Raw genomic sequence first — 18,564 nt, forward strand, 5'->3', positions numbered from 1 at the left:
GCGCATGAACTCTGGCGTCTCTGATGCTACCGCATTCACCTCTTGTCACTACAGCCGCCTGCTGCGTTGATCATCAGCCATACTGGTAAACACCATGTAGGCTCCGTGTTCTTCAGTGTATTCGTCTTGTACTGCGCCGACTGGCCTGACAGCCGGCTGCTGGGGCGGAGGCGGAGGCGGCTGCCCTACAGGCGGGGGTGGCAGGAGGTCGTCTCCCTTTGGTGATCCTAGTGAGCCAGTGGCACTTCCGGGTGGTGTGATTCGACGGCTTCGCTCCGCTATGGAACTTGCAAGGTCCATCCAGGGTCTGCTCGTAGGAGAAGTCCGGTAACCAGTTTGGCTTGCCGCCTTTCTGTCACTTGGGTGGAGGCCGCCCATCCGGCTGCTAGGCTTCAATGGTCGCAACCTGCCGGCTGCTGGAAGCCGGCTGCGGGGCCTTGTGCTTGTGGTCGCCCTGCTGTTGTCGCCGGGTTGGCGTCTCCCGCCGGGGTTCTTGGAGCTTGAGGGGCCACTTTGCCAGTTGTGCTAATTTGAATCTCCGCCTTCATGGAGGAGTCGGCTGTGGCGTACTTGTCCGCTATGATCAGCAGCTCGTCGAGGGTTTCTGACTCGTCACAGAGGAGCTTGTGCTTGAGGAGGGTTCCTTCTCTGCACCCGGCTGTGAAGTACTCGATGGCTTGCACCTCGTGCACGCCCTCGCAGGAATTCTGAAGCTCGGCCCAACGCGTGAGGTAATCGCGAGTCGACTCGTCAGGGCCTTGCACGCACAAGGAGAGCTGACGAGGCTTGGGAGGACGCTTGTACGTGCTGGTGAAGTTGCGGACGAACGCTTCGGTGAAGTCGACCCAGCTGTTGATGCTGCGGGGCTTCAGGCTGTTCAGCCATGTCCGGGCCGTGCCCTGGAGCATGAGCGGAACATACTTTATGGTGACACGCTTGTTGCCATTTGCTATGCTGACAGCCGTGGAGTAGTTGACTAGCCAGTCTTCCGGCTTCACGGAGCCGGTATACTTGAGCATGTCTCTTGGGAGCGTGAACCCTCTGAGAAAGGGCTCGTCTCGAATGCGGGGCCCAAAACAAGGCGGACCCAGCTCGTCTTCTTCTTCCAGCGCTAGGGATCGGTGAAGTCGGTCGATCCGGTGGCGGGCGTCATTCTCTCCAACTCCCTCTCGGCGGCCAAGGCGGTCGCCGAGAGTCGGATGGTTAACAGGCGGCGGGGAGACTCGCCTCTCCTTGCAAGGAGGGGAAGGCAGACAGTCGTCCCGTCGTTCCATTGCTCTCGGGCGGCCATCTCGGTCGCGCTCTATGGTAATGTGAGTCCGACTGTGGCTGACAGCCGGATCCTTGTCTCTTCTTCCTCGGGCGCCGCCAGTTGGCGTCCGAGACGTCGCGCCTTGATCTCGGCAAAGGTCGTCGTTTTGCCGCTGCGGTGCCTCCGTGCGGCAGCCGGCCTCGTTCTGCGCGGCGGCCGCGTCGAGGAGCCGCTGGACTCGCTCCATCATGAGGCGGCGTTCTTCGCCCTTGAAATTGTCCAGCTCATCCGTCGCTGCCTGAGCGGCTCGGATGTTCTCCGCTGGTGTAGTGTACACAGGGCGGCTTGCCCCAAACAGGTTGGCGATGGCTACGCCGCGCTGCTGGACCGCGCCAAGGCGGCTGGGCCCCACCGGGGCCGGCGAGCCGCCGACGGCGCGATCCATCTCCCGCTGGTAGGCTTCTGACAAGCGCTCATGCTGGCCAGCTTCTTCGCGCCTTCAACGAGCTGAAGGCGGCGCGCCTCCAACGTATCTGCGTCAGCGTCTTTTGGAATGGGCGCAGTTAGGTCTTGTAGCGCCACGCCGCGTGAGTCGTGCGCTCCTCCGCCGGGGAGCTCGTCATGACTGATGACGAGTACCTCAGTGACGGTGCTTCCGTCACTCTCAGTGCGAGGGAGAGGTTCGTCGTAGACCACCACATTAGTGGGGAACGCATCGAGCGACGCGGTGTCGGAGTCGACCAGCATCGGGTCGGTGGAGCCTACAGACTCCAAGTCTACGGCAGGCTCGCCAAAAACGTGGAGTTGATCAAGGAGGCCCGCGAGGAGGCTCTCGGAGCCGCCCGTGCCTGCGTTGGATGCAGGTTCGTCGGAGAGGCGAACCTCGCCGACAAGTTCGGCCAGGCAGCTGGCTGCGCAGGCGATCTCAACGCCGCGCAGCGCATTGGCGCAAACTCCGTCTGGTGTGCCTGGCTGGCTGCGCTCGCCAGGGAGGAAAAGGGTTCCCGTCCAGAACAGGTCTCCGGACGGCGGTGCACCATGCCCCACGGTGGGCGCCAAATGTCGGGGGTTAGGTGCGACATATGCCAAAGGATGGCTTATCATGGTGGGGGCGAGTAGAACGTCGCCGATGCCTGGAAACGGGATGAGGCGAGACATGCACGCCGGCGAATCTTACCCAGCTTCAGGGCTCTCCGGGGAGATAATACCCCTACTGCTACTCTGCGGGGTCTCCGCATGATCACTATGGCAAAGTGTTTACATGATTGCTCCTTGAGTTGTTTCCTGGAGGTAGCAGAGGGCAAGGCTAGCTCTCTCCCTCCTATATGATCTGGTCTAGAGCTAGTGGGTTCCAACCCTTTGCATGGGTGCCTTGGGGGGTTTATATAGGCCTACCCCCCAGGGGTACAATGGTAATCCGGCTAGACGCGGGCCCAGCCGTCAGCGCCTCTGGCCTCCGTCTTCCCTGCCGACCACTGGGGCCCGCCGACTGGTGGGCCCCGCCGACAGGCCTGGTATGGAGCCGACAGGCCGCTTCCGCCGCGGGCGGGCCTTGCCGGCTGCTGATTACTGTAGACGTGCTTCTGATGACGCGGGCTTGATCATGGGGTCGTGGCAACAGCTCCGCCGCCTGGCGGGCGATCACTATTGCCACTCTCCATCACATCTTGATTAATGGCGTGTGGGCCCCGGGGGAGGGCTCGGCCGACTCCCCGGGGCCGACTCCCGACGGGTCCGACTGGTGGTCCTCTTGCCGTCCCCTGGGGTCTCACTGACTGGTGGGACCCGCTGCCTCTGGGCCGTACAGACAAGCCATCGTGGGTGCAGGATTCGGTCCTGCGGTGCTGATGTCAGGGCCGGCATGGCAATAGTGCCACGCCGCACGGAGATCTTCCGGGGTACGACGTGCTGTGGCCATGCCTGCCCTTGGTAAGGGGCGGGAGTGGGCTTCATTGTAGCCACTCCCCTGCCCCATCTCACTTGATGAGGTCATGGGGTTTGTTGGAGTCGCAGGCCGACTCCCCAAAGCCGGCTTCTCTGGAAGTCGCCAGTCGGGAGTCGGCTTTCCCTGAAGTCTTCCCTGGGACTCGACTGTGAGTGGTCAGTCGGCCATCTTGCCGTCGACTTCTCGAAGGCGGCTCTTTGTCCTGGGGTCTTGAGGGGCGCAGCCTGCCCCGATGTCTTGAAAGGTTCTGGGCCTCGGGTCGGCCTATCCGTGGCCCATTACTCCGACACCTGACAAGGAGAGAGACCCCAATGAGTCTAGCACATCGCCTAAGGGCGAGTGCTGAAAAATATCCGCGGAGGTAAACTCCATGATCAGTGCCCAATCAGATTGGATAGGCGCACGAACGCAGGCGGTTCGGAGCCTGTGGTCGGGGACAAATCCGAGGGTCCGGCAACACAGGTCTCATAGGAGGTGAAGTCAGTATTCGGCTCTATCGACGCTGAGTGTGTGGCCTCCATGGTGGGGTCCATCCACCCGTCCTCGGATGACACGATCTGTTCTAGATTGAGGGCCGGAGTAGCCGCAGGTGCGATCTCCCGAACACCGTCCGATGGCAAAGCTAAGTCATGCTCGTCGTGACTGTGCGGCGCGCCTGACGTGAGCTCGAATCCGTCAAAAATCAAGTCTCCGCGGATATCGGTAGTGTAGTTCAAGCTTTCAAATCTGACCTGATGGCTAGGGGCATAGCTGTCGATCTGCTCTAGATGGCCAAGCAAGTTGGCCTGCAGTACGAAGCCGCCGAATACGAAGATCTGTCCGGGGAGAAAAACCTCACCCTGGATTGCATCGTTGCCAATGATCGAAGGAGCCATCAAACCTTTATCGTGACGGCATAGTGGAACTCTCAATGAAAGCACCAATGTCGGTATCAAAACCGGTGGATCTCGGGTAGGGGGTCCCAAACTGTGCATCTAAGGCTGATGATAATAGGAGGCGGGGGACACAATGTTTACCCGGGTTCGGGACCTCTCGATGGAGGTAATACCCTACTTCCTGCTTGATTGATCTTGATGATATGAGTATTACAAGAGTTGATCTACCATGAGATCGTAGAGACTAAACCCTAGAAGCTAGCCTATGATTCTGATTGTTGTTGTCCTACGGACTAAACCCTCCGGTTTATATAGACACCGGAGGGGGCTAGGGTTACACAGAGTCGGTTACAGAGGAGGAGATCTACATATCCGAATTGCCAAGCTTGCCTTCCACGCAAAGGAGAGTCCCATCCAGACACGGGACGAAATCTTCAATCTTGTATCTTCATAGTCCAACAGTCCAACCAAAGTATATAGTCCGGTTGTCTGAGGACCTCTTAATCCAGGACTCCCTCGATCATATTCTTCGGAGTTTTTCATTCACGTGTAATAAGATCGATGGTCACACTTGTCATGCTTGTCGTATCGGCAAACATGTTTGTCTTCCCTTTAGCACTTCCTCGCATGTTGCATCATACCCGTTTGAGTTAATTCATAGTGATGTTTGGACCTCTCCTGTTGCAAGTAACACGGGCTATCTTTATTATCTTGTCATACTTGATGATTTTTTGCACTATGTGTGGACCTTCCCGTTGCGGCGCAAGTCATATTTTGTTGCCATTCTCACCGCTTTCTATTCCTATGTCTCCACGCAGTTTGATCGACCCATTTATGCATTACAAACAGACAATGGGAAGGAGTTTGATAATCTTGCGATCCGCAACCTTCTCGCCACACACGGTACGATTTTTCGTCTCACTTGCCCGTACACTTCGCAACAAAATGGCCGCATTGAGCGCGTGCTTCGCACACTTAATGACTGCGTCCGCACCCTCCTCTTTCACGCCACGTGCCACCACATTTTTGGCCCGACGCGCTTGCCACCGCATCGCTACTCCTCAACATCCGTCCCTGTCGCACTCGCGGGAACTTTACACCTCATCATCTTTTGTTCGGCACGCCACCTTCCTACGCCGAGCTCCGCATCTTCGATTGCCTGTGCTACCCTAGCATCGCTTCCACTACTCCTCATAAGTTTACACCATGATCCGTGGCATGTATTTTTCTTGGCTATCCCCCCAACACCAAAGGCTACCGCTGCTATGATCCTATCTCACATCGGGTGATCACTTCCCGACACGTTTACTTTGATGAGATGGTTTTTCCGTTTCAGCAGGTACCTTCGGATGTTGCGGCTTTGCCCGCCCCCGGTGAGGGCCGCTCGCGAGCTTCTCTTGGGCCGCCTCCCAGCTTTGAGGGTGCCCCCCGCTCCACGGGTCGAGTTCCTCCCCAGTTGGCTACCTTAGGGGTTGCACCCCTCCCGGCACCCGCGACGCCCACTGCGCCCTCGGCCTCCCTGGCTGCCGCGCGGGCCTCATCGGCGCCCCCCGCGCCCTCGCCTGCCGCCTCGTCCGAGGCGGCCTCGCCGCGACAACACCCGCGGCGGCTTCGCCCGCGGCATTGGAGGTGGTGGGCTCTTCTTCGTCTTCGCCTGTCACCAACCCGGACTCACTGCCCCGCCCGATGACTCGCTCTCGAGCTGGCACCTTCCACCCAAGTACACGGTACACCGGCGATGAGTATCTTCTCGCTGCTTCCGTCTCCGAGCCTCTCCTCTCCCATCGTCAGCTCGAGCCGCCCTTCGGGGTTCTCATTGGCTCGCTGTGATGCAGGAAGAGTTCGACGCGCTCCAACGGAACCGCACCTGGCAGCTTGTCCCTCGGCCGCCCCGTGCCAACATCATCATGGGCAAGTGGGTTTTTCAGCACAAGACTCGTCCAGATGGCACTCTCGAGCGCTACAAAGCTCGCTGGGTGGTTCGAGGCTTTCGGCAACGTGCGGGCGTGGACTTCACCGACACTTTTGCCTCGGTTGTTAAACCGGGCACGATCCACACCGTGCTTCAGCTAGCCGTCTCCCGAGCTTGGCATGTGCATCAGTTGGATGTCTCCAGCGCCTTCTTGCACTGCCACCTCGCTGAGCAGGTGTTCTATGAGCAGCCCACCGGCTTCGTCGACGCCACGCATCCAGACCATGTGTGATTGCTCTCCCGTTCCCTTTATGGGTTGAAGCAGGCGCCTCAGGCCTGGTACCAGCACATCGCTGCATTCCTGCAGACGCTCGGATTTATATCGACTCGCTCTGACGCGTCCCTCTTCGTGTCCCATCACGGGGTTGACACGGCCTACTTGTTGCTCTACGTCGACGACATCATCCTGACGGCATCCACTGTCGCGCTCCTCCAGCGGCTCACTGCTTGTCTTCGCGATGAGTTTGCCCTGAAGGACTTGGGGCCCCTCCACTACTTCCTTGGCATTGAGGTGGTTCGACGGCCAGATGGGTTCTTTCTGCACCAGCAGCGTTACGCCCATGAGCTTCTCGATCGAGCCGGCATGCTTAACTGCAAGCCCGCTCCCACGCCTATCGACACCAAGGCCAAGGTTTCCGCTCTGGAGGGTTCTCCCGCATCCGACGTGGCCTTCTATCGCTCCATTGTGGGTGCTTTGCAGTACCTCACCCTAACGCGCCCCGACTTGCAGTATGCCATTCAGCATGTCTGTCTTCACATGCATGCTCCACGTGATTCTCACTAGACCTTGGTGAAGCGTATCCTCCGTTACATACGCGGCACCCCGTCCATGAGACTTACACTGACGGCCTCCGCCTCTACCGACCTCGTCGCCTACTCTAATGCGGACTGGGTTGGCTGCCCGGACACACGGCGCTCCACTTCGGGGTATTGTTTCTACCTTGGGCCGTCTCTGATCTCTTGGTCCTCCAAGCGACAGCCCACCGTCTCCCGCTCGAGTGCCGAGGCAGAGTATCGGGCAGTGGCTAACGCCGTTGCCGAATGCTCTTGGCTTCGCCAGCTGCTCCAGGAGTTGCTTTGTGATGTTCACAAGGCCACGCTCGTCTACTGCGACAACGTCTCCGCCGTGTACCTCTCCGCCAACCTAGTCCGTCATCGACGAACGAAGCATATTGAGCTCGACATACACTTTGTTCGTAAGCAGGTGGCTCTTGGGCGCATCCGGGTTTTCCGCGCCGCGACGGCGCAACAGTTTGCCGATGTCATGACCAAAGAACTGCCTACTTCTGTTTTCGAGGAGTTCAGGTCCAGTCTTTGCGTCTCTGGCGACGCTTCGACTGCGTGGGGGTGTTGAATATATGGTTTGTGCATGTATATTGTATAGCCCGATCCACCTCCTAGTCTTTATATAGTTGAGGTTGTGGTCCACCTTGTACTCCATATATACGTGCGCTATGCACCGATCAATACATCGTGAAGCATCGCCAAAACATTCGTTTCCAACAGACTCATTCGCCAGCTTGCTCTTTGCACTCTATATAAGCGGATTAATAGTCCAACTGTCCAACTGATGGACTAGTGTTAAGCAACCCTATATACAGATAAAACTGGATAACGCCACAAACCCAAGACCTCGTTGCCTCATTGGCAGGAGCGAATCACAAACAGGTTACAAACAACACACGATTTTTTGTCTAGCACAACGCACATGTATCTTGGTCGACGCGGAGCAGCTGGAGGGACACGTGACGCAACGCCAATCGAACTGGAGATAAGCTCTTTTAGTCTAGCTTTAACGACGATCCAAAGACGAAGAGAAGATGTCCATGGAATTCTCCTCTCCTCTCCTCTCTTCTGCCGAGCCGTCATCTCGTCGCCGGCCTCCACAGCGACACCCTACCCAGACCTAGGGCGCCCAGCCAGCGAGAAAACGGGGAGCCCCCCAGGCAACGTGACAAGCCACCTCGGCATCTCTTCCGGGAGAAGCCGTGCCGATCGACATGGACGCTGTCGACCTAGCTACAGCGATTGGCCTCCCCGCGGAACCGTGGCATCGTTGAACAAAGTGTGCAGAACGAGAGAGAGGATCTCGCACTACAGCCATGCCCGCGCACCACGTGTCCGGCCCGCGCCAGGCCCAAGTCGATCTCGAGACGGATAACCATTCCGTGCATCTTTCTCAAAAAAAAAAAAAAACCATTCCGTGCATATGCCCGCGGGCCACCGGCCCGGTGCGCGACACCTGTACGGCGCGATACAGCGACGGCGGGCCCGCGGGTTTCGATCGGCGCCACGTGTGCGCGTGCGTCGCGCCGCTCCGTTCTGGACCCGTATAAAACCGGACCGGCGCGCCACGTTCCAAACGCCACAGATGCACGCCTGGTGCACGCGCTACCAAAGCTTGGTTCAGTGGAGTTCTCGCTCTGACGATTTGATACCGCGACGGCTCCGAAATGGAGAGCGACTGCCAGTTCCTGCTGGCGCCGCCGCCGCCCATGCACGCCGCGGCGGGGGACGACGGCCACTTCCTTCAGCAGCAGCAGCTGAGCGGCGGCGGCGGCGGCGAGAGGAAGCGGCGGTTCACGGAGGAGCAGGTGCGGTCACTGGAGAGCACGTTCCACACGCGGCGCGCCAAGCTGGAGCCCCGGGAGAAGGCGGAGCTGGCGCGTGAGCTGGGGCTGCAGCCGCGCCAGGTGGCCATCTGGTTCCAGAACAAGCGCGCCCGGTGGCGCTCCAAGCAGCTGGAGCAGGACTTCGCGGAGCTGCGCGGCCATTACGACGCCCTCCGCGCCCGCGTCGAGTCGCTCAAGCAGGAAAAGCTCACTCTCGCCGCGCAGGTAACCAGCACACGCATGCCATATCCTCCATCCTCCATGGTCGGTCGTCGATCATTACAGATACGCGAGTCGCATGCATGCTAATGGCGTCGTCTGCTCGATGTGCAGCTGGAAGAGCTGAAGAAGAAGCTGAACGAGCGGCAGGACCAGAGCGCAAGCTGCGACGCCGCCGCCGAGGTGGACGACAAGAGCAACAACGTTAGCAGCTGCATCGTGGCGAAGGATGAGAGCGCGGCGCCGGCGGCAGACGTCTCGGACGGCTCAACTCCGGGCTGGTACGAGTATGACAACCACCTGGCGTATGGGGTTGACCTGCAGGAGCCGTTCTGCGCCACTCCGGAGCTGTGGGAGACGTCATGGCCGCTGGTGGAGTGGAACGCAGTGGCATGAACCAACGCTGCATATGCATACATCTGTGTACGTCGATGTTGTTGCTGGCTGGTCTAGCTGGTTGATCCGGACTATGTAGATCAGGTCGATCGGGCCGTCAGGTAGAATCGTAGAACAGATAGGTAGGGATCCCACGTGCAAGCAGCCATGAAATCTACATGCGAGAAATCTTCCCGCCGGCCGGCCGGCCGGCGATCTGCTCCGTCGACTCTGGGATTCATGTCCGTGAAAAATGGCTTAAGAATCACGCGCAGCGTGTCTGGCGACTGTAACTCGTGTGGTTCCTGTCGCGCCGTCGCCGACGAAAAATATACACCCACTGGTTACCCATAGAGAACGTCTTTCACCAGTTGCTGTGTTCTCGCGCGCGTGCTATTACTGTGGCCTGTAGGCGATGGATCGATCCAGAAGGCGCGTGCGCCGGAGACGACGAGAGGAGAGGAGCGTCGCTGTCGCGGCAGCACAGGGGGGATGATTCGTATCGTCTGTTGCTGCTTTGGACTCCACCCGGCGTGTCGACCGTTGGTTCGTCCGGCACTGTCGCGCGCGGGGGCCAAAGACGAGAAAGAAGCAGCGGGAAAACAACGCGGGAGGCGCGGCTGTCGCCGGGGGAGAGGACGGTTCGGCGAGAAAAAGAAGTTGTGGATGCGTGGCCCGGCGGCCGAATGGGTAGTGGAAACGACTCACTCACCTAGAAAGCGACCGCCCGCCACATCAAGTGAGGAGCGCGCAGATGTTCTAATTATTTTTTCTTACTAAAAAAAGATTGGTTATTTCTTTACTCCTGGGTGTAACCACACACCTCGTGGACAGTAAATTTGAAAAAAAAATGGAATTTTGTGACATCAATATACTCAAACGTTTTAAGCGATTTGAGGAGGTTTACACACAAAAGAATTCACTGCTCACAGTTTTCATCATCATTTTGTTTCTCTTGTGTATAATCACCTAGAAACATTTGGGCCTATTGTTGACAAAAAAAGTTTGGAATTTTTTCGAATTTACCTTTTTTGTGTTGTTTTTAGTTTGCAGTTCACCCACGATGTTGGTACACCCGTGTGTAGTGACACCTTTGCCCTCTACAAATACAGGAGCACCCATTTCGCTTAGTCTGACAGTGCTTTCTTCTAAGAGGAAGCAACGACTGCAAGGAGAAGAAACTTGGCGCTTCTTTGATTCAAGGAATTTTATACTATCTTGATTCGTAGGATTGGATCTTATAGAAAATTTACAAAGAGGCCATTTGTGTTATATTGACAGGAAATTTAGCATCCACTTTAATCACTTAGTCTGTTCGTGACAAGGTTGATGCAATTCTCTTTGAGATAGAGATTCACAGCTTGCTCAAACGTTTGGAGAAGCAACAATTGCAAGGAATTGGTTCGTAGGATTGGATCTTATAGAAAATTTACCAAGAGACCATCTGTGTTATATTTGACAGGAAATTTAGCATCCACTTTAATCACTAGTCTATGTGTGACAAGGTTGATGCGATTCTCTTTGCGATAGAGATTCACAGCTTGCTCAAACGTTTGGAGGCGGTTAGCCCTTGATCTGGCAAGACAATCATGGAGAAGGCTCTCAGAAACAAAAATAAGAAGAGTGACGCCACAAAAAAGACGTTCGCAGCTGCTTGATGAATGGTCATCAGTTTTTTAGGTTGTGCTTGGTACTCTCGTTGGAAATTTCTTTGCGAACTAGGAGTGTGAGGGTTGATGGTCGGTGCGTGTTGGGCATGGTTGTTGGGTTGATTGTGCGCTTATGGGGTTGCATCCTCTTTGAGTAGTACACATGTGATTGGTTTGTATTGGTTTTCATCCGGTTTTCATTGATTAACTAGCAATTCTCTTTTTAGTTAATTGATGAGACAAATCTTTTGTCTTCGTTTCAAAAAAAAACTTTAATATCTTTTTACAGTTCATTTGTTTTTTCTGTGGTACCGAACAATCTGTGGTTCAGATTAATTTGGTTTGCTAATTAGGATTCAAATAAACACACCACTCCAATCATGTAGTACTTTTTCGTATTCCTGCGTTTTGAAATTCATGCAAATCAAAGAAGCCCTCAATGTTGATATGACAACGGGCGCTTGATTCTAAATTATCATGGCATGGTAGACTGGTCAGTAGAAATTTTGTTAGTTATCAGTTATCAGTGTCATGCAACTCCTGTTCAACCAAAACATGACGACACGTCAAACCTACTGACTGTAATGTTATGACCATGGAAGTGGAAGGCCATGCCTATTGATTGTGATGCTATTAGGATAGAGAGAGGGGGCAACTCTTGTTTACCATTTGATAATCTGCTAGGTCAGCTAAAGTCCCTTTATAAATTGAGATGACTGAAGCTGTCGCTGAAAACCAGGACTCCAAACTCGGTGCTCTGGTTTTGGCACATTCTAGTATTCTGCAGTTAAAAGTGTTCAGCCCTTTGTGTGGGCGTGATGGATTGGATGAAGCGACTGCCTGTACATTTCCATGGGATCAAGTGTGAGAACACATACAAGAGGGGGTGATGCCGTGATGGGTACATGCATGGATGAATGCGGTTGAAATACTCTATACAATGGTACAGTTTGATACAGCAAGCCTTCCAAATGGCAAATAATTACTTCATGTCGAAATGTCAGTAAAATGGGGAGCCAGCGATGGATTACCGACGCCAATAAATTTTTAAGATGTTCAGAACCTGTGCCAAGTAAAGTATGCAGAGGTAAGAAAATTAGAAAATACTGTATTTGCCAACGGATAAAAAATGTATGCCAGGTAAAAAATGAAACTGAACAATGAGGAACCGAGCAGAAGGTATACCTTTGTGTTGGTGGAGCAAGTGTAGCACATTTCAGCTGCAGAACAGCAACTGAAGCCTAACTATACATATAAAACCTCCGCATCGAATGGAAACGCAATGTTACTATCTCTACACATGTTCCGACAAGTGTGGTACTGATGTCTTTGGAACACCCTGCGGCTCATTGGCCACGCTATTCTTGCTGGTTGAGCCCGTTTCATTGTGAACATGTTCTAGAAACTCCATGACAATAGGGTCAGTCCAAGGACATCCAAATGGAGCTTCGTCGCCTGCTACCCATCCAAGATGACCACCCTCTGGTGTTACTATCAGTAGGCAATTTGGATTTGCCTGAAACGATAAAAGAACAAGACTAGTAAGACGTTTAGGATAATAGAGAAGCACCAAACCAAATCAGCAGTAGATTTACGAATAAGAGTGGATATGTTGTTCCCATGTTGCCATTTATCCTTGTGTGGTTATGCAAGATACCAGCAGGTGAATAACAGGTGTGTGCTCAAACAAGAAAATACCTTGATATCTTCTCTGGGAATTCCCCTGGATGGTGCAATTGGATCGTTATCCGCCTGCACACAATTAAGCTAGCATTAGAATTATAATAGAAAGAGCAAACCATAGATCGTTATTTTCTTGCTGACTTAATATGAATAGGCAGTGGCACTTCAAAACAAGCTATTGAAATCAGCATGTTTATGGAAGTACAAAATAGATATCCTTTTGGGACACCGTTTTGTTTTTCTCATGCAGAAACTCGGGTAAACATGAGCCCCTCATTATAAACCACTGCCTCTAGTTTCGTCTTAATAGAGTTCTAAGCATCAGTTAGTTGGCTGGTGGTCTCTGCACTTGCACAGCCCACCCAGGTTCAACCGTTTGAGGCCTGGCCTTCCCCTATGGTGCTCGGTTGTTTCTTCTAAATAAAAAAGGCACAGCTACTGGTGCCTGCTGATGAATTCTTTTTCATCTTGATGAATTGTAAACGCTCCTGCCGATTACTCAGAAGAAAAGGGAGTGCACAGCAGATGGTAGTAATTCAAATTTACTGTGCAGTTCATGAATCTCAGCCTGGCCTCCCCCTGTGATGCTCAGTTGTTTCTTCTAAAGTAAAAATGCCACAGGCGCTAGTGCCTGTTGATTGAGTTTTTTTTCGTCTTAATGAATCAGCAGCACTCCTGCCAGTTACTCGGGAAAAAATAGGTACAAAACAGATGGTAGCAATTAGTAAAAATTACTGCGCAGTCCATGAAGGTGAATTGAGTCTCCTGTTTTCCTTGTTTGCTTATTGCATGACTAATATGCATTTACAAGTATCGACTTGAAGCAACATATGCAATTTGAGCCATCTAGAATTATCGTTGCAACTCCCCACACAACTGAAGTATGAACTCTGATCAATTTAAGCTTCCATTTCAAGACATTGGCAAGCATTCAAATGTCTCCAGCTTTTATTTCGGTTTTAAGATCCGACATGAATTATCGTGCATTGTAATATTCCTATTTCACCATTTTAAAATCTTCAAGTAAATCATAGTTTTAAGTATGACATAATGGCATAATCTTAAACTAAGTAATCAGATAGCTGTTGTTTTCAAATCCGCTAACGCAGCATAAAGAACTGGTAGCTTCACCTGTATGCACAGTAAGGGTATGGAAACATTCTTGATAGAATCTGAGCTGCTTGAGTTGCTGTAGTAATCATCTACTGACCTGAAACCAAATGAAACTGCACACAATTGAAGTATCTTTAAGTGTGGGGTCAAATAGAAATAGGTAAAAAAAAATCAATTCAGCTTGAGTTCAATGCAAACCTCGGGTTAGGCCTTGATCAAAATCTCTAACAGTTTTTGCATTGGCTGCCTTTGGTATGTCATATTCACCATCCAATCCTTCAAAAAGAAGTGCATGCCTAAAATTTGATGAAGTTCCTAAAAATCAGCTGTTAGAAAAGGAGCGTGAATATTACTTAGATTGCAGGAAAGGTGAACAAAAGGTTTACTTCTTAAATATAACCCTCAGAGAGTTAGCAAGTGCTCTATCATAGATGTTGTTGAACCCTTTATGGAAATCTTCATCAGCTATTACCAAATTAAACGGATTGCACATGGACACTGCTCCAGAAAGAGAGCATTTATCAGTCTCCTGAAAAAGAGAATTATTGAGTTATGTTATGGACAGTCAAAGGAAACAGACCTCTGAAAGCAATTTTATATAGGAATAAAAAGGAGCCAGTACAATGCTAAGCACTTTGATTAACATTGATGGCCACAAAGAAAAGTGGCACACATTGTCATAGGTGGATTAATTAAGCATCATTTGCTACTTAAGGACTTTTAAGTAAAGCATATAACTTTAATGAATATGACAATGTGGGAGGTAAAAAATGGTCTGACATTGTGTAAAACTGTAAATTCTTAATAACTGAATACAGAGCTCACCTCGCCAAGGTAGCGCACAAGAATATTTGCTCCAAGAGACCAGCCAGCAGCATAGATATTAGATTGAGGATAACGGGATAAAACATGATCGACTACTTGACGGAGATCTCCAGTAAATGAAGCAGAATAGAACTGTGCACAACAGAAGATAAGAGTCAATAGATTTAGAAAGTAAGATGTTCTTGTATAGTTTCTGCTAATTTGTTTTTGGAGCAGCTATCTTCTTCAATCTTTATATTTCTCTGCTTGGTTATGTTATGGACACTGTTGCTTCCTAGGTCTCCTCCACAAGATTCATACACTGATCACTGGGTACCAAGACCAATGCTGATGATCAGAAAAAATGGTGTCCACACTAAACGGGCAGTATTTCAATATGCCTGCACTAAAGATTAGGTCAGCTATCCTAAGAAATGCTAATAAGTTTAAGGATACAAGATATACTATTCCTAAGGGTAAAAAGATAAGAGGAAAAACATATGCATGCAAACCTAATAGCCTATTTTCCTTAAGCCATTGTCTGAGTACCAAGTATAGCCTCGAGAACTGGACATTATTTGTCATGAGATTCATGCCAATCAGCAGGTTTGTGGGCCATATAGTACCGCAATGGCCCATATCACACTGCTAAGAAAAGCTCAAACTACCTAGCAAGTACTGAAGTGCGAGCTGCATTATCACACTGGATGCAAATTAACATAAGATTTCTTTCCATATGACTTGCCACTAGCTCTATTTCTGGTCTTTGTTGCAGGAAAGAAAGTGGAGAAAACAAAGGCGCACTACAGGCAGTGAGAGAATGGCAGCTACCAGCAAAAGGAATAGTAGGACCGGTGTGTTGTTTTCTTTTGAGCGGCACATTTACATGTTTTTTCTGCTTCCTTGGCTTATGTGGATTGTCTGGATGATAGTCGAGAGGCTTGCTATATTGTGCTGGGTGTGCCATGTACTTGTTGGAGTGTATATGTGGATTGCCTAGCCCTTTCCATCAGTTCGAACTTTTGGTTGCGTTGGCTTTGCTGAAGCTTAACAGTACTATACGGAGATAACAAGCTATAACTAACTTTGCTGCATATCAGGAATGCGATTCAAGTACCTTCGCTGTGGTCACAGGACTATTTGCACATCCACGGCTATTGAATACCACAACACGCCATCCTTTGCTTCTAGCTCTCAAAAGCATATGTCGTACATATGTATCCTGACTCCCCCCTGTCAGACCAGGCTGCCAATAACAAACCTCCAGCATCAAGCATTAGCCATAAGCTAGTTAAAAACTGTACGTGCATGAAAATACAAGTTTCACCTGCCTTTAAAAAAATGAAAATACAAGTAGAACAGTACACATAGTACTGCAGATAGCTAGATAAGATGTACAGAAAGACAATATGTTAATGTCAATAGTCATGTATGCTGGAAGCAAAATTGTCTTTGATATGACAGATGCAAAACATGAATTTAGCACGAGAACGTGTTCGTTATGTGTTATGTTCAAAACTGTATTAAAACTGCCTATACTTTGTTGGCAGCATTTAGTTTTCTTTTTAACCGATTAGTAGCAAAATGCTTGGCTCTTTAGATCTTTTGCTGAGCAGTCAGTTGAGTGCTTAATAAAAATGCAAACTTATAATGTCCACGGCATCCTTTTGCTTTTCTTCAATTGAACGTTATGCAGGAATATGTTTCCTTATTTAATTTGCACAACACTAGAATAGTTAGTGATGTTATACTAAAAATTAGTAAATTACATCGGTCTAATATGATCATGATGAATGACGTCATCTTTGTAAGTATATATGCCCACTGCTAATGTTTAGCCATGGTGCTACTTGGAATATCATATGCAGTTGGAATCAAACTATATTTCAGTCTCCATGTGCTCCCGTAGATACCCCTATATTTCACCTAAGATCTCTTCACCTGACAACATGAATCTATTTACAAACTGAACTTCCAGATGTACAATCTCAGGAATGCACTGCTCAACGGCACAATTAAATCCTCCTACACGGAGATGAGAAATCATCTCAGAACTAATCAAAACTGGCATCACATCCTCTCATTTCAATGTTTTAAATAGCGGGCTATGCCAAATAGCGGCGGACCTCAAAATCAGCTATAGCGAGCTATAGCAGTCTATTTGTACATGAGACCATTTAGCGGCACCCTGTTGAAAAGGCTATAGAAGCTATAGCCAGCTATTTAAAACTATGATTTCAACACAGCCAAATTACACACGGTTCTCTACCACAAGGCGAAAGTAAAATTTAACAAATATCGCGGCATAATCTTAGCTACTCTTATTCACTCAAATACATCTACAGCACCACACATAACTCTAAACAGATTTCTACAACTGATCTGAAAACGAACCAAATCCAGCCTCACTGGCATTTATTTATTTATTTATTTTGAGAAACCTCACTGGCCTCCATGACGCTAACAAAATGTCACACTTCCGTTGTGTCCTCTTTGCAACACTAGGAGAAGGAAAGCGACGCCATACCAGAAGGATTAGCACAGGTGCGTCTCCCGGCAACGCGCGGTCGTCGCCGGAGACCCAGTCGAGGGCGACGGCTCCGTCGTCAGGGGTGCGTAGGCACTCGCGCCGGAATGCCACGGTGGGGAGCGAGCGCGTGAAGGCCGCGAAGATGGTCTCGACGTGGCGGTTGGACGCGAAGACGGGGAAGGCGCGGTACGGGCGGCGGAGGCTGTCGAAGCCGGCGAGGAGGCCGCGCCGCGCGCCGGCGATCTCGAGGCTCGAGTGCGGGAGGAGAGGCTGCTCCCCGTCGCCGTCGCAGCTTCGAGAGGAGATGACGGAGGAGGAGAGCGACATGGTGGTTGGTAGGAGTAGGTAGCGGAGGCGAGGGGCGAAGCGGCGGGCGGTGCCGGCGAATGGGGATGGCGTTTGTAGCGCGGCCATTAGATTCGCGCCTGCAGTGTGCACTCGGGTTTAGAATACACTTCTCGCTTCTCTGGACAGCTAGGAACCCCGGAGCCAGTAGGAATTGTGGCTGGGTCGTTGACACGTGGGGACAAGGAGGATCAAGGAATTAGGAGACTTTTTTCTGGATCAATATATAGTCATGGAAGTAGAAAGAACACCAAGAATAACATCGAAGATCACCCAGCAATTACTACTCCCTCCATTTCTAAATATTTGTTTTTCTAGACATTTTAAATGGACACAACATACGGATGTATGTAGACATATTTTAAAATGTAGATTCACTCATTTTTCTTCATATATAGTCACTTGTTGAAATTTCTAGGAAGACAAATATTTGAGAACAAAGGGAACAATAGAGCGAGCCGAAGGCGCGCTACCCCGCTGTCATCATCATCTCTTAATGGAGCTCGACAAACCTTATCGTAGTAGAAATTTAGAAATTCATCATGCTAAAACCCTAAGAACGACGAACCAGAACAACAACCGCAGACCATGAAGAGAAGTGTAGATCGAAAGTATCAAACTTGTAGATATACGAACGCAGATGAACAAAAATCAGATCCATGTAGATCCACCGAAGACAAACGTCAATCGAATTCTATGGAATCCATCGAATATACACCTCCACGCGTCCTCTAATAACGCTCGAAGCACCACCGGGACACGGACTAAACGAGGAGAACCTTATTACGTATGCAGGAAATGAAGGAAATATGCCCTAGAGGCAATAATAAAGTTATTATTTATTTCCTTATATCATGATAAATGTTTATTATTCATGCTAGAATTGTATTAACTGGAAACATAATACATGTGTGAATACATAGACAAACAGAGTGTCACTAGTATGCCTCTACTTGACTAGCTCGTTAATCAAAGATGGTTATGTTTCCTAACCATGAACAAAGAGTTGTTATTTGATTAACGGGATCACATCATTAGGAGAATGATCTGATTGACATGACCCATTCCATTAGCTTAGCACCCGATCGTTTAGTATGTTGCTATTGCTTTCTTCATGACTTATACATGTTCCTATGGCTATGAGATTATGCAACTCCCGTTTGCCGGAGGAACACTTTGTGTGCTACCAA

At 50.6% G+C, this 18,564-nt stretch overlaps 2 protein-coding genes across 2 annotated transcripts; one reads left to right on the forward strand and one right to left on the reverse strand.

Annotated features, from left to right (window-relative positions):
* Positions 1-8,423: 8,423 nt before the first annotated feature.
* Positions 8,424-9,546, forward strand: LOC119317290 (homeobox-leucine zipper protein HOX24-like). The gene is made up of 2 exons (XM_037591717.1): positions 8,424-8,881; positions 8,990-9,546. The coding sequence occupies exons 1-2, from the start codon at positions 8,498-8,500 to the stop codon at positions 9,269-9,271; spliced, it is 666 nt and encodes a 221-aa protein (XP_037447614.1). The 5' UTR covers positions 8,424-8,497; the 3' UTR covers positions 9,272-9,546.
* A 2,240-nt stretch (positions 9,547-11,786) lies between these two features.
* Positions 11,787-17,482, reverse strand: LOC119317291 (embryogenesis-associated protein EMB8-like). Its single transcript, XM_037591718.1, has 9 exons — positions 17,027-17,482; positions 15,617-15,745; positions 14,521-14,652; positions 14,082-14,224; positions 13,894-13,991; positions 13,714-13,808; positions 12,598-12,651; positions 12,085-12,415; positions 11,787-11,962 (listed from the first exon to the last, which is right to left on the reverse strand). The coding sequence occupies exons 1-8, from the start codon at positions 17,441-17,443 to the stop codon at positions 12,194-12,196; spliced, it is 1,290 nt and encodes a 429-aa protein (XP_037447615.1). The 5' UTR covers positions 17,444-17,482; the 3' UTR covers positions 11,787-11,962; positions 12,085-12,193.
* Positions 17,483-18,564: the final 1,082 nt, after the last annotated feature.

The sequence above is a fragment of the Triticum dicoccoides genome, chromosome 6A (assembly GCF_002162155.2).
Source record: "Triticum dicoccoides isolate Atlit2015 ecotype Zavitan chromosome 6A, WEW_v2.0, whole genome shotgun sequence".
Lineage (NCBI taxonomy): Eukaryota > Viridiplantae > Streptophyta > Magnoliopsida > Poales > Poaceae > Triticum > Triticum dicoccoides.

Excerpts from the sequence above, each read along its gene's own strand:
- LOC119317290 (XM_037591717.1), top strand. The coding sequence starts at position 8,498 with ATGGAGAGCGACTGCCAGTTCCTGCTGGCGCCGCCGCCGCCCATGCAC. Across the intron at positions 8,882-8,989 it reads AGCTCACTCTCGCCGCGCAG|CTGGAAGAGCTGAAGAAGAA; the intron begins GTAACCAGCACA and ends CTCGATGTGCAG.
- LOC119317291 (XM_037591718.1), bottom strand. The coding sequence starts at position 17,443 with ATGGCCGCGCTACAAACGCCATCCCCATTCGCCGGCACCGCCCGCCGC. Across the intron at positions 14,225-14,520 it reads TTGTGCGCTACCTTGGCGAG|GAGACTGATAAATGCTCTCT; the intron begins GTGAGCTCTGTA and ends TCTCTTTTTCAG. Across the intron at positions 12,416-12,597 it reads TTCCCAGAGAAGATATCAAG|GCAAATCCAAATTGCCTACT; the intron begins GTATTTTCTTGT and ends TTATCGTTTCAG.